A 25,732-nucleotide genomic window follows, 5' to 3' on the forward strand; every position below is an offset into this window, starting at 1 on the left:
TAACCAAAAGCATCTTTTGAGGGTGTGAAAAGTGGGGTGGAAGTTTGTATGGGGAGTCAATAACCGCTGAACCGGTTTAGATGAAATTTAGGACGGAATACATCTGTGATTTAGATGAAAGTGATACCAAACATGACTTCAAACCTTACCTTGAGCAGTATTAACCTCAGGAATTCAGTTTCGTCGACGAAGTAGAATTCCCCCCATACTCCATTTCACAACTTTAAAGGATGATTATTGAGATAAAAAGTATCTTATGTCCTGTCTTGGGACTCGAAATATCTGTATACCAAATTTCAATTAAATCGGTTGAGCGGTTTAAGCGTGAAGAGGAATTAAAAAAAAAAGGTATTGGTTTAAAGTTTATATGTTTTTTCTTAGGAATGGTGTCAATGTGATACCAAAACTGAATTCAGCACCCCCGATTTATACGAAAATGATACCAAACACGGTCTAGCAGCGTCACTAATGTAGATATCAAGATAAAATTGAAAGCCCTAAATAAACTTTCAAGAGCGGATATCTCAAAAACTATTCAAGATATCGAAAAACTTGACTGAATAAAACTTGTTTGAACAAATTTTATCAGCTTTTGGTTTGTTTTAGTAGTTATGTCGCTAAGACGCAAAATTTCTAAGATATAAGTGAATAACCGAAAAATGAGACCTTCTTTCCCCCCAGCACCGGGGCTACGGCCGGGGACTTTTGATATGTTCACCTCCTAACTAGTCCAAACAAAGTTACATAGTCAAAAATTGTGTTCCTAGCATTTCCCTCTATAACTTCTTATTGCTTGGCCTATAATGCATTTCGTATATTCGTACTATCGAACTTCCACAGGTTGATTATGCCTAAGTTTCTATTATTAAGTACCTGGGGTAACTAAAACAAGTCTGTTGTAAACATCCAGTCAAGAACTTAAACGCATAAAGCAGAATTATCAAGCTGGCGAAAACTTACGTAGAATTATGCATTTAAAAAATGAAAATAATATTCACATAGTTAATTTTTTCCCTCGTAGAGTGCCAATAATCTTTAAGGCGATATGATTCGACTGATCAACGAATCTGAGGGGGTGAGGTGCGCGGCAAACCGTGAAGCCCCGCCCGCGCGTCCCGACCCGCTCGACGAGCTCGTGAGAGCGCGCTGTGCGCGGCGGCGATAGCAAACGGGTCACAGTATAAGGATCTTATGATGGCAGTATTTTAACCATACCGTGCAAGGGTCACGTTTTTATAGTTTTTATTGTATATGTATGTATTTTTTTCATTACGTGTTTCTGATCATTATATTTAGAATTATTATTTTTACAGAGCCATGTGCACTTATTATTTAGTGATCGGTAACAACGTTTTAATTTAATGGCAGCGTAGTAGAATTAAAGTACCGAAAGGTAATAAACATTTTTAAGGTGACGGTCAATTAAGGTAAGGTATTGTTCATATAAAGGTAAGGTATAGGTAGGTAGGTAGGTAGGTAAGGTAGGTAGGTAGGTAGGTAGGTAGGTAGGTAGGTAAGGTAGGTAGGTAGGTAGGTAGGTAGGTAGGTAGGTAAGGTAGGTAGGTAGGTAGGTAGGTAGGTAAGGTAGGTAGGTAAGGTAGGTAGGTAGGTAAGGTAGGTAGATAGGTAGGTAGGTAAGGTAAGGTATAGGTAGGTAGGTAGGTAGGTAGGTAGGTAAGGTAGGTAGGTAGGTAGGTAGGTAGGTAGAACCTTAATCAATCGGGGTGAGAGATAAGCATTTTACTCTTAAATACGACAACCTGATAAGAAAACGCAAACATAATCGAAGTTTGTATACTACATTGTAAAACAATGGTTGAGTAGAGAGTAATTTTTTTTATATGACAAATGGTATTCGGTTTTTGAGTATCGAGGCAAACCTAAATAAAGAACACTATTCAATAAATTTCAGCAAATCGCTTGAATACATCCCGAAAAACAATACATTAAAGAAAAATTTTATATTTATATAAATTTATGATTATGATGATGAAATTGCACGCTTGACGGGCCTGGCACGTTGCATGCGATCCAAAGCCGGGCGCCTTCGGCACCCTCATACTAAAAGCGTAACACTATACATCCCCATACTGTGTCAATCCAAATAAATAATTTCTGATTTTCAAAGGAGTCAAAGAGCACGAAGGAATATAATCATTTTGCAGATCTGACGTAGGTATATCAGTAAAGGTGAAATACTGTAAATATATCATACTTACATACTCACAATTATATTATATAGGAATATAATATTATTTACCTACATTGAAATTGGTTGCTGACCTAGTGAAAATACTGAAATATTTTAACTGTTGATGTAGTAAAGCTAGGCGCTTTCAAACACCTCGTAAAGTATTAGATGCTTCTGTTATCAGAAAGTGTGTTTTTATAGCACTTAGTGACTTTTTCTTACGTTTCATATGCTTTGTTTCCCATTGTTTGTAAATGGTAAAATCACGTGACCGCGCGGAACACACTGACGCAGGTCCGTCCTCTACAAGCGCTGCCGCGCGACTGAAGAGGGCGTAAGTGCGTTCGCGAGTGATGGCGCTTGCGGATTTAGTAGGTATTGAAACATAGAAATTATTTTAATGATGTTACCGAGACAAAGTGATCCAAAACATCTAGATTATCTTATTACCTATACATTTATGTAAAAAACAAGTCAAAAAAGTTTGTATTGTAGCTCTGGTTTTGATTTATTGTTAAAAAAAGGCGTAACTTTGGAATTTTTTTCTATCGAGCAAAGTTTATCTAATCATGTTTTTGAGATCCAAAACGTATCTGCCAGATCCTTAAGTATAAGATATATTTTTTTCACAATTTTAAAACATTGCTTCTTATATTTCTAATGGATTCAAAAAACTGGTTCGCTTAGCTCCTACGGAAAAAGCACGCCTTAATGTTTATTATTTAAGCGTACTGCTGTAAAAAAGTTAATTTATGCTAATCATAATCAAATAAATATGTTATTGTTAATTAAAATGAAACAGATTCTCATTTTACCTTTGTAACACCTATATACCACAGAATAAACTGCTAAGTCTTAAGCCCTAAATTAAAGTTCTGTTAAATTAAGGAATATTGTAAAAAGGGTTGATTAGATTATGCACATACCAGAAAAAGATTTAACAAAGTTCCCATACTTTATTTTCATTTACTTATAAGCATGTTTCATTTCAGAATAAAACAATTTACATTCAATAACACATAATTTAAGTTGACGTGACTTGCTGGTTTATACCGTACTGTACATGAACATGTCTACATAGACTCGAAACAAGCATTATATTATTGTATTGCTAATCACACCTCGTTTTGTTCTATTTTTATGTTATTATTTGCGACTACTAGTTAAAATTGGGATATTGTTAGTGAAAACGAAATCCTTACTTATACATTGAACGTTTTACAGTTTGACTGAAAACCGATAGTGCATCGCGACTTGCGCCGCCTGCCGTGCGTGTACGAGCACACAGCTTCAGTAATAAATACGTATTGCACTCTCCGAGCGACGCGGTCACAGAACTCAATTTGCAGCTTAGTTTGTTATGAAATTCTATCAAAAGTATGCACACCTAAATATCTTGTATGTAAAAATCACATTCAGTTATTAAGGCACATTATATGAGCTGTCCCGTAGGCTAGACTGGAAGCACTTCTTGTATACCAGCATTAACATTCGACTCGGTTCCACATGTATGACTTTGCCGGGTGGCAGTTTACAATTATATAAACAGACACTCATCTTTAAGCGACCTAAATATATACTTCCATAAATACATAAGAAAATATGTCAATGTCAAATCATTCGCTAATTCAAGTAAGCTTGTTCTTATCTCATAAATAATTGCTCTAGTTACAAAAATAGTATACATCGAATGGAACGGCGCGAGTCGAGTCGGGCCCGCCCCGCCGTCCGTCCGTTACATATAATACAGAAATTAGATTACTCTTACAAATACATAACGATACAATATTACAACATTATCACCGGGATTATTAACAATACGGTTTTAAATTTTAAATACGTTACATTCATTACGTTACAAAAACTATCGTTTTAATAGAGAGAGTCAAAGGCACACACTTTTGTAAAAATATCGTACAAGTTAGTCTCAGCGTCTCTGTGATCACTGCACGGTCAGACGTAGACGGGGCCCTGCGCGTCGTCGTCCAGGTTGATGCGGTTCGTGTAGGGCCCGCCGTCGTCGAAGAAGCGCCGGAACGTGAACTCGAAGAACCCGTGGAACGTCTTGCCGTTGTCCAGCAGCTCGCTGTCCGACTTGCTGGAGTCGGCCGACGAAGTGGGCCGCAGCTTGTCGGGGTCCACCGGGTCGAAGTTGGACGTGTCGGTGGGGAACTCGATGCGCGGGATGTAGGGCGCCACCTGCCGCCGCAGCCCCTTATCGAAGTCGATGGACTGCAGGAAGGGGTGGTTCTTCACCTCGGACGCGTCCTTGCCGAGCCGCGTGTCCTGCCCCGAGCACAGCTGCAGGATCAGGTCCGCGCTCTCGGGGCTCAGGTTCGCCGCCTCCGGGATGTGCAGCGTGCTCTCCCAGTTTATCACCTGCAAACGGACAAACAACCGTTATAAACTGAAACCGTTGTTATACCTTCGTAATTATGCCATTTGTAGGGAATGCAAATCGGTTATTTTTTGTATGGAAATAATCAGTTCTTAACCGAAACCGCGGTTATTTCCATACAAAAAATAACCGATTTGCATTCCTTAGCCATTTGGTTCCCCTAATAACAAATATACGTTTAATTTTGAACTTCCTCCATCTTGTCTCGTACAAGCGGCACGTAGTTCGCTAAAGTATCACAAAGAAACACAGACAACAATAGGAGATGAGTCTTGAAAATAAAATGTATCTTAATTTTGCCTAGAATTAGACCAAGAGAAGTCAGCAACGCTCTTGATAGCACACGCAGTGCAAGTGCCATTTATACGTCATAATTTCATAGAACGTTTAAAATAACACTTGCACTGCGTGTGCTATCAAAATCATCGCAGACTTGTCAAAACAAGTAGAGCAAAGGTCTAGCTCTAATTATAATCCCACCAAAAACATTCTGTAAAAAACTAGCCAAGTCTCGATGGAGCTGCTTGTTTATCTCTAAAAAGTAATGAAATCTAGACAAAGTCGTGCCAAGTCTAAGGTTCCTTACTGCGATTTCTTTATTATTATAGTTAATGTTGTGTGACTTGGCCGTTGAAGGGTACACAAGGGTACAAAACCAGGTGCTCCATGACACCATTGCACCAATCTGTCGCCAGAACCGCTACCCATTGACGATGGAAAATTGCCACTTGGAAAACGTTGATTCAATAACCAGTCAATTGTAGGCTTGATAAAGCTGCGTATTTCAATAATACTTATGTATGGGCGAGCCTGAAACAAACACTTCTTTTTGGTGCAATGGCAGATTGGTGCAATGGTGTCATGGAGCACCTGGTTTTGTACCCTTGTGTACCCTTCAACGGCCAAGTCACACAACATTAACTATAATAATAAAGAAATCGCAGTAAGGAACCTTAGACTTGGCACGACTTTGTCTAGATTTCATTACTTTTTAGAGATAAACAAGCAGCTCCATCGAGACTTGGCTAGTTTTTTACAGAATGTTTTTGGTGGGATTTCACTTCTTTTTGTAGAAACGTGGGCATATTGATTTATTTTATTAGATTTTCTTATTTAACACATTTTTTTTCTTTCTAGGAGTAGTTTTTTTATTATTACAAATCTTTCTTTTCTTTTTTTCCGGTTCTGATTCTTGTACAGTAGCAACAGTTTTTCGTATTGCCCTTTCATTAAATCTAATAATTAAATAATAATCAGTAATCCGTCACTAATCATCATATAATGACTTGGCAATCGCACATAATGCTTTACTCGTACCATACTCGTAAATATGTGTAATGCTCAAACTGCAATTAGCGCTAGCATTATGTTCAATTAGAATTATTTTTTTAATAGGTGACGATGATCCTTTTGTCATTATGCAGCCGTGCGATGGCCAAGTCATTATACGTATTACAAATTAAAGATATCTTATTGATACGGTTTTAACACCCCCTGGCACTGATTAAAATAACCGACTTGGTTTCACATTACATCTCAAAACTTTTTTGTAGTAAAAGCGTTGCGAGACTTGCACCTTTTTACATGTAATGTTTTTGATGGGATCTCATCTCTTTTTGTAGGCAGTCCTTCTTTACGGGTACTCATACCCATACTATGTATACACATATTATAACTAAACATATCTTCATTCATACTCACATCGTACATCGTAGTGTACCTTTACTTTACTTTATCTACTATTTGTAGGAACTGCAACAGTAACTTTGTAATATCATATATTTATATAGGATTACAAACTTACTTATGCAGTTCTTAGATCTTTAAAACGTGACTGATATTGCAATATTTTTAGGTTTTCCCTTTATGTGGCCATTAAACCCTAACTCTGTACCAAATTTCAGCTCTCTGAGTTTATGGGAAGTACTAGTTCTATTCTGATGATCATGAGTGAGTTTCATAAATGCGAAACTTTGCTTTCGCTTAACTTCGGAACTAAATGACCTACAGACTTGAAATTTTGGATTTTAAGTATTTGATTATAGCTTACTAGATGACCAAAATTTCTGCGTTCTGGTCTTATCCAGAGGTTCTCAAATAGGGGCCTGAAAATGCGGCGAAATGGTTCCAGTAAAGGATGGTACGGCAGTGTTTGCTTCGCGCTCGACTTGGCGGGGGCACTGCCGTGCCCCCCGATGCGTAGGTCGTATAACGAAGTATAGATGCGAACCTTTAGCTGCGTCTCAGCGGGCGTGGCCGCGAGGAAGGGCGGCGAGCCGACCAGCATCTCGTAGAGGATGACGCCCACCGACCACCAGTCGCACAGCTGCGTGTAGCCGGCGCGCGTCAGCACCTCGGGCGCGATGTAGTTGGGCGTGCCCACGAGCGAGTGCGCCAGGCAGCGCTGGTGCTCGCGCTTGCGCCGCCGCTCCAGCGGCTTCAGCTGGTGGCAGCGGCACTCGCTCAGGTTGCTCCACTCGCCGTCCACCGGGTCCATCGAGTCTTGCCGCCCGTGCTCTGCGAACGTAAATACATATTACATTTTTAGAGAACAATCTTACATACGTCGACCTAAAATAAATTCTAATAGATACAGTATCAACCGTTAATTTGGACCTAAACTAAAATTATTTTAATACCAATGTCTGTTCTGGATAAAAGTGTTGCATATTTTCAACAAATATGATTTTGGCTGTATCACTTTGGACGTGCACTGAACAGAGTGTCAGGGTTTTTAGAAGCCTTACCTCACCACTAGAAGCTAAAAGTTTGGAGTTGTAACTTGTAGCTACAGCATATGGTGGCTTGTAGCTACCTATACAGCAGAATAAAAAAAACTTCGAGATAGGCCTTTTATTAAAAAGACCCCAGTAGCTCAATAGTGGGACCGGATTTTTGCACTAAAAGTTTTGATAATTCTAAAGTTGAAAAAGTGATACTTATCTCATATGGGACATATTTTTAAGCATATTTGCAGTATACGATGAAAAGTTAGAACGAGCATTAGATATAAATTAGGTATTTATATATTTTTAGTAATGTTTTTTTAATATTGAATTAAAGTGCAATGTTTAAGTTCCATTGTTAATAATATGTATGACGCTTTATAATGTAAAATTATTAGAAATTTTTTTAACGTGCTTCTTTGTCAAACTACAATTAGCTTATTATTTTGTCGATATTGAATTAAAGTTTAATAAATCCACAACAACATATCTAAATTTTAAAGTTAATAGGCAAGCTAAAAAATTAGAAGAATAAGATATATGCTTTAGAATTAATATACGTTTTTTGTCCTATAATATCTAATATTGAATTAGAGTCTGTAAAAATAAGTCTATTACTATAAAATAATATACGCAGCCATATTATGGAAAGTAAGAAATTTCTGTGTGTAGCTTGCATTGTAATAGTAAAATCTAGTTAAAAAGGCGCGAAATTCATACATACGCCGCGCTGGTCCGTCAGTCGCCGGCGCGGCGGTCGAGAGCCTATCATAGCCTACCTATACCTCGCCCCTCGCCCCACCTCGCGCTCAGTAACACTGTCTGTCTTTTCTTATCATTCATTTGTTGGTTTACCGTGCACATATATAAATTAGATGCGGACATTACGTGAAATTAAAATATCTTTTTACGTAAAAATACCTACATCTGGTCAATCAGATCTTGTCAGAGGCGGCAAATTTGAAAAATGTATTCGCGAAGGGATATCGTCCCATAGAAAATTTGAATTTCGCGCCTTTTTTTAGTGAGAAGATTTGCTTGACCAGCTATATTTCATTATCTTGACTAACATTGTAATAAAAATGTATAAGATATTCACAACTATTTTTTACTATACATAGTTTGTCAAAGGACTGTCTCATTTCAAACATAGACAAAGAGAATCATCATACTATCTTTGACTTACACTAGTACTAGCACCCAAAAGAAAAGGATGAATATAGTTTTTTGTTTTTATTTACTGCCAAATTGGTTTGACCAACTATACCTATTTCTGGTTCCTATTGTCATGTCCTGTCCTATTCAACGTCAATATCATTATTTGTATATTATAAACCAACTGCTCAATATTACACGGTATAAGTACATCCTGAATATACAATAAGGTAAGTGGCCTCACTTACCTTATTGTATATTCCGTGTGGGCCGTATATGCCTATATACAGCCCACCTTAAATTAAAATGTTTTTTTTTAATGAACAGGATATGAAGCATGAAAAACTCATTCAAATAGGTTTCTCATTTATTTAAGTTTCTTAATTATACCAAAATAGTTATAAAAATATTACGATACTCTTGGAATGAAGGATAGCATACCTTTTATAAAAGTCCTATTATGGGCCTTATTGAACACTAGCAGTGTATTACTTAATCCCGTAAAAAAGAATCATTTTGACAGTAGGTAATAACAGATTTTATTGTTTTTAACTTAAGAGTTATACATATACAAATAACAATATTTGATACTTCATATCAGGAGGATTTATTTATAATAAGTGAAAATAATTATTTTGGGCCTTAATAACTAAAGATATAAAAATTGGCTAGTTTACGCGAAAATAGTGGGTAACTAAACATAAATCTTTATTAGTTACAGCAGTATCATCTTTTAACATCCGGGGGCACGGAAGTGCCCCCGCCAAGACGAGCAAAGCGCAAGGGCACTATCTACCTTTTCTCGAAGCGCTTTGTCTTTTTTTGGAACCCTCATAACTTGGGGTTGGATTATACCAGATAAACAAAGTTCTCGGATTTATAAGCATATCAATTGCATAGCTCTTTTACTTTAGATTTTATTCATATCTAAAAACTTCGATTTCGTCACTGACTCACTCACTTGAAGATCATCAATACCGTTTACTTCCTGAAGTCCTCTAAGAAGCTGAAATTTGGTATGTAAGATAGTTTTAGTACACAAACAACAAATAAATTCAAAAACTTGAAATTTTGTATCCCTAAGGGGACGAAGAGGGGGTTTAATTTTGTATGGGGAATCAATAATCACTGAACCGATTTATTTGAAATTTGGTATGTAGATAGGTATTGGTATGGGGAAGGATATAGAATAGATTTCAACCTCAAAGTTTACCCTTACGGGGTGAAGGCAGATTTCAACCCCAAAGTTTACCCTTACGGAGTGAAGGGTTTATATGGGGAATCAGTAAGAAGGACATCGTGTAACAGATGCTCCCAGATACTTATTTCAGGATTTTTAATAGTAAATCACCCCAACCCTTTAAATTAGGGGATGGAAGATTGTCATAAGCAACTTACAAAAATAAGTGAAATCCCACCAAAACCATTTTTATGTAAAATGATGCCCAAACGAAACCATAAGGCTCGCACAGTCAAAAAGTTATCAGATCTCTTGCCAAGCTTCTAACTCTACAAGCCCTCTAACTTTACTAGCTCTACACCAAAAATGGCTTGGCCGTTTCGTTTCTACAAGAACTATTGTAACATGTAAGTATAATACAAAAACCGCCCAAATGCGAGTCGGACTCGCGTTCCAAGGGTTCCGTACATTACACAATTTTTAACAATATATTTTTTTTTGAGAAAAGTGAGTAAAATGCCAATAAAAAACCCGTAGGGATCGGAAAACTAGGTACTTAAGTCCGACTCACGCTTGACTGCACATTTCTAATAGGTTTTCCTGTCATCTATAGGAAAAGAGCTAATATGTGTATTTTTTTCATAATTTTAGACCCAGTAGTTTCGGAGATAAGGGGGGAGGGGGGAATGGTCATTTTTTGTATTTTAAATAACTTCTTAACTATTTATTTTAAAATTCTAATATATCTGCGAATCTCAGATATAAAATATATCTGAGATTCTCACAATGAGCCCCTTCATTTGATATATAACAAGATGGTGTTCTGCCTTTTCGCAGAACTATTTTTGGCAGAATTTCATTTGCCAACCAACATTTCGCCGACGTTTCACTTTGACAACTAACGATCAGCAAATTTTTGTATGACAACGTTTCAATTGGTAGAATTATTGTAAAGCAGATTATTATAACGCCTCTAAACTTTTGGGAGACTTATCATTTGTCAAATCTTTCACTTGGTCGAACAACTCTTGGACGAATAACGTTTCGTTGAAGCTACAGTTCGCTTTTCATACATAGGCAAGTTACCAAAAAATCAAAAATGGCCGAGTTGTTCGACTTTTTATAATGTATATTTTAATATTTGAAGCCAGTGGCAGCGAGCGAGCGAAGCGAGCGAGCAAGACCTTCCGGGGCAGAGCAGACTTGGATATGGTTAGGTTAGAAGACTAAGGCGGGAGCTTTGCTCCCCCCTTAGTCTTCGAGGTTATTTTTTTTTCAACAACCTAAAAAACGTAATTACACAGCAACTTTCGGGTCAAATATCCCAACTTTCGTGTCAAATATCTCGGCCATTTTTGATTTTAGAGAAAATTTATTCCTACAAAACGCCCCCCTTTGGCACAGTCTGACCAAATGAAACAATTGGTAGACAATAAACAACTAAGTGTATATTATGCCAACTAAAACATTCTACGACATGAAAGTTGGCATTTTGAAAATTGGCATTATAAAATACAGACCAAACGTTTAGTTGGTAACTGTGCGGTTGGCAAATGAAAAAAAACCATTTGATAAGTTGGGAAATGAAAATTCGGCGAAATAAAATTCCGCCAAACGTGAGTTGGGAAGTGATAATCGGCCATACCATTTTCGGCGATAAATAAGAGAACCAACAAGATATAGTTTTTTTTCTTCTATTTATCATTCATCTCAAAAGTGACCCCTTTATTTGAATTTCTGTTATTTACTTTACATGTATGTCCTTGAGTTATAGACTTACATGTGTATACCAAATTTCAACTTATTGGTGCAGTAGTTTCGGAGCAAATAGGCTGTGACAGACGGACAGCCAGACACACGAGTGATCCTATAAGGGTTCAGTATTTTTCCTTTTGAGGTACGGAACCCTAAAAAAAATGAATTTAATAAATTTTTCACCTTATGCCCATGTGGCGGTAGCGAAACAGCCAAGCCACATATTCTGACTAAGGTGTAGAGTTAGTGAAGTTAGGGCTTGTAGAGATTGAAGCTTGGCTCGACAAGAGATCTGACAACTTTTTGACAGTGCGAGTCTTATGGTTTCGTCTTAGCAACAATTTACATGAAAATGTGTTTGGCGTGATAATTTTTTACAGTATAAATATTTATTCGTAACAGTAAGTATTATATTTTAACATAATTATTACAGTACATCTGGTGCTACATTACGACACCGGTGCTATAATAAGCACATTAAAACACTCCCTTTGGCCGTGTTTTAAAATTCGTCACTCGTTGCAAAATATCTATTTTTCGCACTTCTATCGTAAATACCTTCCTATGTATTAACAAAAAAAAAAGTCACTTGTAAATAGTGGGGTCCCTTTGTTTCCCATAAAGTTTTAAGTCATAATGTATTGTTTGACATATTATCGTTAGTCATTCAGTTAGTCATAAAACTGATTTTCCTAAGGTTATGCTATAGATAGGTTAGGTTAGGTTAGGTTTGTTTTGTGGCAATCCTGAAAAGTTACGCGTTTCTGAGAAAAACCAATTATGACTAACGAAAATTCTGACAATCAATACATTATGACTTAAAACTATTTGGGAAACAATAGAGACCCGTAAATAGTCACTGCCTTTAAAAAGTATAAGTGCCTCAATGTTATTAGACTTTTTGATTCTTTAAAACGTCTTTAGGTCAATAAAGCAAGTGAAAAATTATTAGAGTTAGACCAAGAAAAGTCTGCAGCAATTTTGACAGCCCACGCAGCGCAAGTGTTATTTATAAGTCATAATTTCATAGAAGTTTCTTCAAATCGACCTTATTAATAAGAGATTAAAAATATTCAAAATTATCTTAAAATATTTTAATCTAATATTTCATCTCATACGTTCAATAAGGCCCGGGACTGGACCTTTTTACCTGCACTGACAGTGGGCTTTCTTAGCAACAAGTACAAATTCAGAATAATTGGGAATAATAGGGAGCAACTGCTATTTTTGAATGCTGGGCCTTGTTACCCGCCGGGCCTCATATGCCTGCACCTCACCTACCTTATTTATTTGTTTTACAAGGGGAAAAGTTGTTGATAAACCGCTCGTGCTAATATTGATACCCAAACAAGCGAAACATTTTTTTTTATTAAATAGGAGGCAAACGAGCAGACGGATCACCTGGTGGTTAGCGATTACCGCCGGCCATGGACACCCGCAACACCAGAAGGGTTGCAAGTGCGTTGCCGACCTTTAAGATGGAGGTCTTTGAAGGTTTGAAGGTCGTATCGGACAGTTCATTCCACAGTTTGGCTGTGCGAGGCAGGAAGTACATTCACAAATTCAAACATTCTAAAATTGAACCACGAGCGTAGCGAGTGGTTCGTAAAGTTGAACCTTGAGCGTAGTGAAGGTTTCAAGGGACGAAGGTTAAAATTTTCACCACATCAGCTCATAAAGGCCCTCTTGATTGTTCGGAACGGATAAGAAAAGTGGCATTTAATTTGATGCAAATTTTGAGTTGTTTCAGTAGGTAAATTGGATCAGTTGGTTGGTAATATTGACGTTAAAATGATAAATATTGAATAACGTTAGTTTGAAATTGATTTTATGATAAAGTAAATATTAGCGGAGATGATCGCTCTTAAGAGCCCTTCAACATGCACACTAGCGCCACTGCTAAATAATCGTGATTATTTAAATTTCACGAAAGATATTTAAAAAAGGGAGCCGCTACGGACTGTATTGTGTATTTAAGTACCTTTTGAATACATCATACTAGTTTTTATGTTGCTGGATTTGTCAATCTATGCGTCCAAAGTAAAAACGGCCGTTTTTGTTTTGAGTTCCTAGATTGACGAATTCAGCAACATAAAAACTAGTTTGATGTATTCAAAAGGTACTTAAATACACAATACAGTCCGTAGCGGCCCCAATCTTTAAATACCTGTCGTTAAATTTAAATAATCACGATTATTTAGCAGTGGCGCTAGTGTGCACATTAAAGGGCTCTTAAAAAATATATGTCGCTAGTCATTTATAACCTAAAAGCGCCAAATTACGCAAAATTATATTGAAATGACACCTGTGTATTGAATTTGAAGAATACTTTAACAAGGGTAGTTATCTGTATGACAATGCACCTAAAATAATTTTCAAATGTATCTATTATTTCTATAATCACGATAACGAATTCTACGTAAACGAAACCGCGGGCAATCCCTAGTATATAAATAAATAAATAGTATAAAAATAGTAGTATAGAAATAAATAAGGGAAGGTAAGTTTGCATTAGTGTACTGTGTAAAATAACTATACTGTGTTCATCTTTATTTGCGTTATTTGACATCTGTCACTCACAACAGCAATACAACGTAAAATGTCTTGCACATCGAAATCACAAAGGAAAACAAATGCAATGCGAACGTTTACGTTCTACGTCTTTTTTTTTTTAATTTTAGGGTTGGCCGGACACCACCGTTATGAATCGGTAGTAGTCTAAGTAAATCGATATGAATTTTTCATTTTTCTTTTAATAAAAGTAAGGAAAAGGTGGATAATTAACTGTAAATATGGATATATTTATCGTCACCTAACAGACAACAAATTTGACACAGAAATAACATAAATAAACTTTAAAATAGATCCCCAGTTAGTTTAGATTTAGACGATGGGTGCGACCTACTCGGTCGGTGTATTAAATGCATTTACCTTGCGGGAAAACCATATAATTCTAGCTTTATTTCAATCTCAAATAAAAATTCATTATACGTCACAATTCGATACCTCAGTCTACGTGCCATCCAATCGTAATCGCTTGCTGTGACAATCGATTTGGGTTAGTTACATCTCTATATACGTCAGTCACAATGTGTCAAATAACGCAAATAATATTGCATACAGTATATTTACCATTGATAATAATTTTATAAACGCTTTGCGTATTTTTAAGGGCACCGCGCTAACCGCTAGCCCGCGACCGTCGATCGCTGCCTCCTGCCACGGCGCACAGCGCGGCGCGCGAAAACGCCGCGCGTTTGAAATGTAACTTAATATAAGCTCGGAATGCATACTTACGTATCAGTATTTAGTGTCGCCGTGATTTTATATTTCTAATCTTTTGTGTGAGAAGTAAGATCTTTATTATGACCGTGTAATATTATCTCTACAAACTTTAATTCAATATTGGCTATACTGCTTAACCAGAAATCAATATCTAGACAAGCACATTGTCTATATTTCTAACTTTTTACATGTATACTAAGTTGATAGATAATATCGTAATTTTGCAATATCAGCTACTCTAATTCTGTATTTGCATAATAATTCGTGTTTTTACGTTCACCAGAAAGCAGCTGTTCCAGATTTCTAAAAACCGAATATTGTGAATAAATTAAAGTGATATTGAATATGTTAAAGTTTTTTGTAACTTTAATTTTATATTTACATAGTTATTTAGCAAAAATTGAAATATTTAAATATGGCCGAACGCTCCACCTAAAATTTTCTAACTTTTTACATGAATGTTATTTAACATGCTTACAATAACATATCAAAAAAGAAAAAACTTTAATGTTATCAAAACCCATTTTTGTTCCACCGCTGGTCTACAGTGGGAATTGGAGAAATGGCCGTCCAGGAAATTAGGGTGGCGTCTGGATTTTTGTCAGCATATTAAATTTTTTCATAAGACAACCCTAAACTTGTAGTACTGTATGTTAAACAAGGTAAATTCCTTACCATTCCTCTGGTAGTACTTGGAGTTGTGCGTCCAGCGGAAGCCAGTGCAGAGGCCGAAGTCCGTGAGCTTGATGTGGCCGTCGCGATCGATGAGGATGTTGTCCGGCTTGATGTCGCGGTGGATGAAGCCCATGCGGTGCACGCTCTCCACCGCGCACGTCAGCTCCGCGATATAAAACCGCGCCAGCTGCTCCTCGAAGATGCCCAGCTTGATGAGCAGCGACATTAGGTCCCCTCCCGGGATATAGTCCATCACGAAGTACAAGTTGTCCTTGTCCTGGAAGCTGTAGTACAGTTTCACGACCCACTCGTTGTCGGCCTCGGCCAGGATATCCCGTTCGGCTTTCACGTGCGCCACCTGATTTCGCTTTAGCACGTCCGCCTTTCGCAGCGTCTTCATCGCGTACAGGTGGCTCGTATCTATTTTCCGCACTAGCGCTACCTCGCCGAACGCCCCCACGCCTATAGGCTTGATCTTAGTAAACATAGACTTGTCCATTTTAGCTCGCTTCAGCCGGATGTAGTTGGACTCCTTCTGGCTAAGCATCTTTCGCATCTGATACTGCGCTTCGACGCTGAGCCCGATTTTGTTCATCTCCTTCTCGAGCTGCAGCCGACGGAACTGGCGCTGTTTGTAGGACTTTACGATGTTTTCGACGTGCTGCTCCATGAAGAACTTAAAAGCTTGCGGAGAGTAGTTCCGCACCTTGCAATCGCGGCGCTCGTCTTCCTTTTCCTTGCTGATATTCCGCCGCTCCGGGATAGGAGACTGGTGCCGAATTTTCTTCGGGGGCGCCGCCGGACGTCTCTCCGTCGATCCGTTCGAACCCTTATCGGATCCCGACGCGTGAGTGCCCTCCTTCAGCAAGTTATTGGTACAATTCTGGTTGGGACATTTGCCTTCCGCCGCCTGCGACGGCTCGCCTTTTGCGTCACAATCGGAGAACTTCTTGACTAGCGCCGCATGGCCCGCGGGCGCGGAGGGCGAGTCGGGCTCCGCCGCGCCGTAAGGAGGCGGCGGCGGCGGCTGCAGGCCGCGCTGCGCCGCCAACGCCTGCATGGTGATGGCGTAGCTCGGCGGCTCCGTCGTCGGCACGGCGCCCGGCGACGGCGGCTTGGGCGCTAGCGGGTAGCTGGGCGGCGTCTGCGAGGCCTTCTGCTGGATGGAGGAGGCGTAGGAGGGCGGCGGGGGCGGCGGCGCGGCCAGGGCGACGGTCGGCGGCGCCACCGGCGCGATGGCGGTCTGCAGAACGGGCTTCTGCACCTGCGTGCTCTTGACGGACTGCATTATGATGGGCGGCTGCACGGCGTGGCGCGCCGTCCACGGCTGCACAGGCGTGGGCCGCGTCATGCCGCCGGCGCCCGCGGCCGGCGACACGGTGACGGGCGACGGCGAGCCGGCGGACGTGCCGCCCGAGTAGATGCCGGAGGAGGGGCTCTTGCGGTAATCCTGCGACTGCGTGGGACTCTGCCGGTTCTGCATCGACACAGAGTAGGAGGGCGGCGGCGGCACGCCGGCTAGCGGGTACGGGGGCGGCAGTTCTGCACCCGTCTGATAAATACTGAGCGCCTGTATTTGCTGCGTGAGCTGTTGCTGGGCCTGGGGACCGTTCTGCACGACCATGGGCTGGCGCGGCTGGACGGGGCTCGTGCCGCGCGCGGGCGGGAGAGGCGGTGCGGGGGACATGCGCTTCATGAGCTGCTGCACCGAGGGCGGCACGGGCGGCGTGGAGGGGCAGCGCGGAGGAGGCGGCGGCGGAGGCTCCGAGAAGCCGGAGGGCGAGTACTGCCGGGACAGCTTCTCGTGCGGCAGCGGAGGCGCGTCGCTCTGCCGCGGGCTGCCCGAGCGCGAAGAGCCGGCGCCCGAGTCCATGGCGGGGCTCCCGCGGTGCAGGCTGATCTCGCGCTCCAAGCTCGGCTTGCGAATGAGCTTGGTGCCGAGTGCGCTGAGATTATTGCCCTTGAGGACTCCATTGAGAGGCTCCTGCTGCTTCGATAGGTAATCGATGGCGGAGTCAATGCGGCCGCCGGAATATTTGAGGGGGCGGCCTGCTGGATCCTGAAACACGAAAATAAATTGAAGACTTAGGGAAACACAAATTTAAATATCAGCAATAATGTGCTGGTAGTTTATCGGCCCAAAAAAAATTTTCAAAAGTTTAGTCAGCATTTTTTTCTATGACATAATGAAAATGTAATTTATGTCATTAGTACATGTACAATATACGGGACGCACGCTAAAATCGATTTTTAGAAGAAAATTGTTTTTCACTAATATCTAGATATCCGGTTGCGAACTGTCAAGTGAAATACGTGTTACTCTTGTCTCGACAATTTTAATCATTAAGTGCCGTAAAACCTAACGACTCTGTGAAAATATTACGGGCAAGCACAAAAGGATTCACCAGAATAAGGAAAAAAGTGTTAGAAGTGGAAAACGCGAGTGATCTTTACGAAAAAACAGCAAAAAAAGTGCAAGTTCATATATATAGCTATAACTACAAAGCTGAGATTGACATTTAACAGCTGGGGTTGCCACACGCAATTATCAAAGACTTCCGACAGCTGTCAACAGCAAGAAAAGCTTACCTACCAATTTACTTTAGATCCTTGCAAACAGAATGGAATCGCAAATTTTGGAAACTCTGCTGGCGAAAATAAGGGAAGAATTCGATAAACAAACGGGCAGAATCACAGAAAGTGTCACTAAAAACATCTCTTCCACTATGGACGAGAAACTTAAGCCGCTCATACAGGAAAACAAACAACTAAAAGAAGAAGTCGTCGTTTTAAAATCTAGATTACATTACATGGAAAGAGAACAAAAGAAAAATAATATAATTATGTACGGCATCGAAGAAACAGAGAATAACCACGCACAACTTTTGGAGAAGGTGCTCGAAATCTTTAATAGTGTTAGTGCCAAAGAAGACACTGAAAAATGGGACAAGTGGGAAGTAAGCAATGTTTGCCGACTAGGAAAGCCTGACAAGGACAAAATAAGACCTATCCTTATATCAGTCACCCTAGTGTGGAGAAAAATAGAATTGCTCAAAAACAAAAAACTTTTCCCTAAAAATGTTTACATCAGTGAGGACTACACTAAAGATATGCTGAAAAAAAGAAAGGAGCTCAGAAGCCAACAACAGGAACAAATAAAAATGGGAAAAAATGCTTATACAGTACCGGTCAAAAGTTTAAGTTCACTCTGCGAAATAAGGTTATCATATGTAATTATGCTCAAATATAAAATATGTTTTGAATTTCAAACGTTTAATTGTTTCCACGACTACCAAATAACAATAAAAATACCTCTTGGAGGAATCGTTTTATGTTATTCGGAAAATTTGATCCATTTAATATTTTTGTTCCGTATTTCCTATGAGATTTCGTGAAGTTAGAAATCATTTAAAATGGGTCGCAAAGCCGATTTTAGTGTCGAAACTCGTGCTGTTATTGTAACTCTGTCAAATGAGGGCTACACGACGCGGAAAATCGCTGAAAAAATGAAGGTTTCTCAAACCGCTGTCGTGAGTACATTGAAACGAAAACAAAAAACCGGTCTTAATTGCAGTCGATCTCGATCAGGTAGGCCAAAAGTCACGTCTAAAAGCGAAGACCAATTTATTTGCGTGCAGAGCAAACGCCAACGTACTCTAACTGCTCCAGAAATTTGCGAAGAACTCAACGCCACCCGAGAACAGCGAGTATCGGTTTCGACAGTGCAACGGCGTCTGCGAAACTATGGTCTAAAAGGTCGTATTGCTGCCAAAAAACCCTTGTTACGTAGTCAGAATAAAGTTAAGAGGTTGAAATGGGCCCAGAAACACAAAAACTGGACGTCTGAACAGTGGTCTAAAGTTTTATTTTCTGACGAATCGAAGTTTGAAATTTTTGGAGGGAGACGTCGTCAATATGTTCGACGACAAGTAGGCGAACGAATGATAAAGCAATGCGTGATGCCAACAGTGAAGCACGGTGGAGGATCAGTTATGGTCTGGGGATGCTTTGCGGGTGATAAAGTTGGTGATCTCGTGAGAGTCAATGGCATAATGGATAAGAAAATGTATCATAACATTTTGCAACGTCACGCTTTTCCATCTGGAAAACGGATTGTAGGCAGAGGTTTTGTTTTCCAACAAGACAACGATCCCAAGCATACGTCGAAGTTGTGCAAAAACTACATTTCATCCAAAGAGAACCAAAAAGAATTAAAATATATGGATTGGCCTCCTCAATCGCCCGACCTCAATCCGATTGAGTTGTTATGGGATGAATTGGACAGGAGTGTGAGAAAAATGCGGCCAACTAATAAAGAACAGCTTTGGGAATACCTATACATTTGTTGGAATAAAATTTCGACATCAACACTGCAAAAACTAATTACGCGAATGCCGAAAGTGTGTATGGCAGCATTGAAAGCAAAAGGCGGATATTTTGAAGAGTCTAAAGTTGGCAAAAACTGATCTTTTTTATTTAATTGTGGTTTTAAATTAGAGAATTACCTTTAATTTATTATGTAATAAAAGATTATTAAATACTTTTATTAGTACATTGTGTTATAGCTTCATTTAACCGAATTTACAGAGTGAACTTAAACTTTTGACCGGTACTGTATTCGCTTCGACAAACTGGTCATAACAGACAAACCTGAAAATAATCGCGAAAAGAGGAAACGTATTAACTCTCTTTCACCTAAAAACCAGCAAACTGACCAAAAAGAAAGTGACTTAAGAGAAGAACCAAAGCGAACAAATAGAAACAGCATGAAGGACTATTTGTCAAGACCAATGACCGAACCAAGAACCGAAACCACTCCAAAAAACTAATTAGGAACAACAACCACAACAACCGGAAAACCAACAATGTACCAACAAATATACGTAGCAACTTCACTAAATGTCCCCCAAGCCGGCTGGTCACCGTGGGGGCAAGAGACCAAAACCCTCCAACGTCAAATAAATTATACACCAACAAAAACATGAAACAACCTCATAAAGAAGATATAATACACATTGCAACCTACAACACGCTATCCTTAAGAACTAATGAGAGCCTAACGGAACTAATGTTGGCCTTAGAAAATATAAATTGGTCTATACTGGGCCTGAGCGAAGTTCGACGCTTGGGCGAGAGAATTGAGGACCATGGCCACTTTATATTCTATTATAAAGGAGAAACGCCAGGTTTATATGGAACAGGATTCTTAATAAGAAAATGAATTTAAACCACTTATTGATGAGTTCATTGGCGTCTCAGAGCGTATTGTAATACTTAATATAAAACTACCCCCGAAGAATGAAAAGTGGTCAATTATTCAGGTATATTCTCCTACCGAACAATCAAGCAGAACAGAAATCGACACCTTCTACTCCACGCTGCAACAGGCAATAAACAATCACTCACACAACAACTTAATAGTAATGGGTGATTTCAATGCAAGAACAGGGGCAAAAGGAGAAGGAGAACAAACAATACTGGGCCCATACTGCTCAGGCAAAAGAACAAGAAATGGGGAAAAACTTATACAACTGGCATACGAAAACAACTTAAAAATACTAAATACCCTATACAAAAGACGGGAAAGCAACAGATGGACATGGATATCTCCGGACGGCCAGCACAAAAACGAGATAGATTTTGTACTAACAAACAAAAGTAAACACTTTCGAGACTGCAGAGCTCTAAATAATATTAATTTTAACAGTAACCACAGAATGATCACAGCAACGTTACAAGTAAACACACTAAAAAGTAGACCCTTTAAAGCAAAGCAAACCGACAGCATAATACTAGAAAATACAGAGCTACTAAAAGAAAAGCTAGAGCAGTTCATTGAAAAAACGAAGAATCTAGACATACAGAGTAAATACAACAAATTCCAAGAACTTCTCTACAGCAATAAAAACGATAAACTAGAAAACAAAGGCGACAGGCAAAAATGGATGACAACCGAGACTAAAGAACTGATAAGAAATAGAGCAGACCTTATATCCAACCCTGAAAAGACAAAAACTACAAAAAAAGAAATAGCCGAAATAAGCAAGAAAATTAGAACACAGATGAGAAAAGACCGTCAGAGACACAGACTGAGACAGCTGGAAATGTGCATACAAAGAACAGGAGGCACTAAAAAAGCAGCAAAAATACTTTTGGAAAAACGAGACTGGATACCAAACTTAATAAATAAAAATCGTAAATGCGAAAAGCGACGCCCAGAAATAATATCAATAGCCACTGAATTTTTCAGAGAATTATATTCAAGTGAAAGTACTACACAGACAACAACCCTATCAGGAGACAGCAAAGTACCAGAAATACTATATGAAGAAATAGAAAAGGCTGTGAAAACTCAAAAAACAGAAACAGCTTCAGGATCAGATGGCATAAGTAACGAGTTCCTCATCCTAAATAAAAATCTCCTAATACCAATTCTAAAACACCTCTTCAATGAAATCTTACAAAAAGAGATAATCCCTTGCCAATGGACAACATCATCTATAATACTTCTACACAAAAAAGGTGATAAAAATAACATCAACAATTATAGACCTATAAGCCTATCCTCGAATATATATAAAATCTTCGCTAAAGTTATACTCCAAAGAATAACCAATAAGCTAGAGGAAAGTCAACCAAGAGAGCAAGCGGGCTTCAGGAGCGGGTACTCGACTGTGGACCACATTCATGTCATCAAACAATTGTTCGAAAAAGGCAAGGAATACAACATAACATTCTACTGCTGCTTCGTGGATTACAGTAAAGCTTTCGATACAATAGAGCACGAGAATATCTGGCAGGCACTCAAAAACCAAGGTATCGAAAATAAATACATCAGAATACTAAAAAACATTTACAACAACAGCAAGGCCACAATAAAACTAGAGCAGGAAGGCAAAGAGATCAGAATAGAAAGAGGCGTACGTCAGGGGGACCCACTATCGCCGAAACTCTTCACAGCCGTCCTAGAAGAAGTCTTTCGCCAATTAGACTGGGAGAAATGTGGACTATCTATTAACGGTGAAAACCTTTCACATTTGAGATTTGCGGATGACCTGATCATACTCTCATCATCAAGTGAGGAATTGCAAATAATGCTGAATGACCTAGTTAGAGAAAGTGGGAAGGTGGGATTGGTTATGAACACACTAAAGACCAAGGCTATGACTAACGACAAGCAAAAACCTATTCTCATCAATAATAACCCAATTGATTATGTCAATGAGTACATCTATTTAGGCCAGATAATCTCTCCGGTAGATCTAACCTCAAAAGAAATAGATAGACGTATTGGAAATGCTTGGAAGACATATTGGAGCCTAAAGGAAATAATGAAAAATAAAGATATCAATGTAACTATCAAGCGGAAACTCTTTGATACCAGCATACTTCCTATACTTACTTACGGCTGCCAAACCTGGGCTCTCACTAAAACACACATTAGAAAGCTAGAAACTTGCCAAAACTCCATGGAAAGAAGTATGCTGGGGAAAAGACTATCGGATAAAATAAGAATAAAATCCATAAAGAAGATCACCAAAACAAAAGATGTCACAAAAACAGTAAAAAAGTTAAAATGGAAATGGTCAGGACATACAATTAGAGGCAAAGAAAAATGGTCGAAATCGATAATGAACTGGTTCACAGGCCATAAGAAAAGGAAAAGAGGTAGACCATTTAGAAGATGGGTGGACGACATCAAAGCCACAGCAGGAACCACATGGACGAGAGTTGCCAAGGATAGAGAGGAATGGAGAAGGTTGGAGGAGGCCTTTTGCCAATAAATGGCACACAGACAGAAAAAAAAACGCAAGAACTGTAGAAAATAATGCAATCTACTGTCTGAAATAAAGGATTATTACATTATTACAATATCTAGATATTAATCTAGGTTTAGGGGGCTGAAATTTTGTACATGATAACTAATGTGAAGGGTGGTGTGACCCATAAAAATTACAAGTCAAAACTCAGTGGGGCAGAGTCATTTAGCTTATCCTGGCACGGCTTTTCGGCACCTTGGATGCACCATTACCAATACAAACACCGAGGAGGTGGTGGTAGAGGAAATCAATATTTGCATCTAAAACCCTCCATAAAGGGTTGGTGCCTTCTAAGCTTCTCAGCAGGAATACTAAGGTATGGATATACATATAAGACCGTTATTCAACTAAACCTAATATGTAATGGTTGTAAGGCCTGGATACTAACATGAAAAGAAAATCAGCTCCTGAGTAAAGAACGACCTTTAGCAGAAAAAAAACTGGCCAAGTGCGAGTCGGACTCGCGTTCCAAGGGTTCCGTACATTAGACAATTTTTAAAAATGTATTTTTTTATGTGAAACGTGAGTCAAATCTCTTTAAAAAATCCGTAGGGGTCGGATCAAAAACTAAGTAATTAAGTCCGACTCACGCTTGACTGTACATTTCTAATAGGTTTTCCTGTCGTCTATAGGTATAGACCTATTTGATGTATTTTTTTTCAAAATTTTAGACGCAGTAGTTTCAATCTCTTTCATTTGATATGTAACATGATATAGTTTGAAAAACTTTATTTTTTAATTTTCTCATTTACCCCGCAAAAGTGGCCCCCTTGTTTAAAATTCATTTGTTTACGTTACATGTCCGTATTTGGGTCACAAGGGTTCCGTTTTTTCCTTTTGAGGTACGGAACCCTAAAAAGATCCTAGGACATATCAAGAGAAACTTCTAAAAAAGGTAGAGAGAATCTGGCTGTCAAGCAGGAGTACTTGGAAAAACTGACTGGTGGAATTTGATTGATGAATAATTACTCTGTACCCCAGTCATGTCAAACCACATACATTTTGTCAAAATACTTCACACATCATAAGTCACGCTTTAAAGGTAGTAACCTAGTTAAAGTTTAAATGGCCTTATTGATGAAATTTTACACCTGTTATTCATGTCTACAACTAGGCACCAGTGTATATCCATAGCAAATGCCAAGCCATATTTCTATGGGCCATTTAACTATTTTGTTCCTTAAACTATAAGACATATCATGGCATGGAAATTTGGAAATAAAGGCTTTTTTATTTATTTATTTTATAATTCATGCCATTACAAAAAAACATTAATAATGTTAACAACATGTAGCCTTACCTCTTCATACCCAGAAGCAATAAGCTGGCTGAGTGTTTGTGGGTGTACATTGAGTTCCTTGTCCAGTCCATTGCCAGAAGAGGAACTGAAACCGGAACTGACACCCGAACTGACTGTGCTTGCCGCAGATGAACCAGGTGGCTCTGAGCTTCCAATATTAGCGAAAGGTAATAATGAATTTCTAATCTCGGCGAGCGCCTTCTGGTGATACCCGGAGGAGCGCGTGGCCGTCTTGCCGGGCGCCGGCGGGTTCATGGCGCCCGAGCCCCGAGGCTCTCACCCCACCCCACCCATCACATCTCCACCCCGCACCATGGATCACCGGATACAGTTCTCATTACCACGGCTGTTTAATCTTTAGGCTGATAACCGTTCACAAAACTCAAACAAAGCAGTCTTGTTTGTTTATTACTTTCTATTAACTTTGTTGACAGTCTTTGTATTCAATCTAGATGCCTTGTATGAAGCTGAAAATAAATAAATAAATATTTTATAGTGACTACTGCTCTTAGCTGTTTATTTAGATATATTTGAGTCCAATTTTAGAAAGACCAAAAGACTAATGCAATGTAATGATGTAGTTCATCACAATAAATATCTTATAAGTATTACTTCACCAACACAAATTAAGTTGAATTGTCATGGGATAAATCCTCATCAGAAGGCGATTGTAAATAAACAAGCACTAGTAATCGCCCAGTACCTGTTCGAGGATGCGAAACTACAAGAATGCTCAACACAAATCATTCTTGACAGAGCTTAGGAATTCCAAAATTAGAGACACTTATATATCAATAAACTACATATCAACGCAAGCATTATTTGACAGAAAATAATTACCTGGCGTTTTTTTAGTATCTGCAAATCCAAATGAGAATCATAGACGTCATAATCCCGTAAAATAAAAACGATAGTCGAGAGCTCTCACATTACCGATGACATCTTTCTGGTACGCCACGTATATTATTCACAATATTATCATAACACAAGTTTTCAAAATCAGACAAATATTGCACGCACTTTTCCTACAGCTGAGGAATTATGAAAACAAAGAACTCTAAAACACAGACATGCAAGTTGGCAAACCATACAAAGCGACCATTTTGAAGAATTACCACATTCTTTCGTATGTTCGTAAAAGCTACGCTATCTTGACGTTCAGAGTTGCTACTAATTATTCAACTTATTTTCAATAAAAGTACTAAGGGGACTACTATTCCGTATTGTTTGGGCAAAAAATCTGAATA

The 25,732-nt window shown here is 39.0% G+C and overlaps 1 protein-coding gene across 1 annotated transcript; it reads right to left on the bottom strand.

The window, feature by feature from the left end:
• Positions 1 to 3,133: 3,133 nt before the first annotated feature.
• Positions 3,134 to 25,654, bottom strand: LOC134677600 (serine/threonine-protein kinase Warts). The gene is made up of 5 exons (XM_063536073.1): positions 25,326 to 25,654; positions 24,486 to 24,952; positions 15,366 to 17,424; positions 6,820 to 7,106; positions 3,134 to 4,570 (listed from the first exon to the last, which is right to left on the bottom strand). The coding sequence occupies exons 2-5, from the start codon at positions 24,738 to 24,740 to the stop codon at positions 4,145 to 4,147; spliced, it is 3,027 nt and encodes a 1,008-aa protein (XP_063392143.1). The 5' UTR covers positions 24,741 to 24,952; positions 25,326 to 25,654; the 3' UTR covers positions 3,134 to 4,144.
• Positions 25,655 to 25,732: the final 78 nt, after the last annotated feature.

Source organism: Cydia fagiglandana, chromosome 2, assembly GCF_963556715.1.
Source record: "Cydia fagiglandana chromosome 2, ilCydFagi1.1, whole genome shotgun sequence".
NCBI lineage: Eukaryota > Metazoa > Arthropoda > Insecta > Lepidoptera > Tortricidae > Cydia > Cydia fagiglandana.

Bases quoted from the DNA above. Each gene is read 5' to 3' on its own strand.
- LOC134677600 (XM_063536073.1), bottom strand. From the start codon at position 24,740: ATGAACCCGCCGGCGCCCGGCAAGACGGCCACGCGCTCCTCCGGGTAT. The intron at 7,107-15,365 runs GTAAGGAATTTA...TTACGTTCGCAG, and splicing joins CAAGTACTACCAGAGGAATG to AGCACGGGCGGCAAGACTCG. The intron at 4,571-6,819 runs GTTCGCATCTAT...GTCCGTTTGCAG, and splicing joins CCGCTGAGACGCAGCTAAAG to GTGATAAACTGGGAGAGCAC.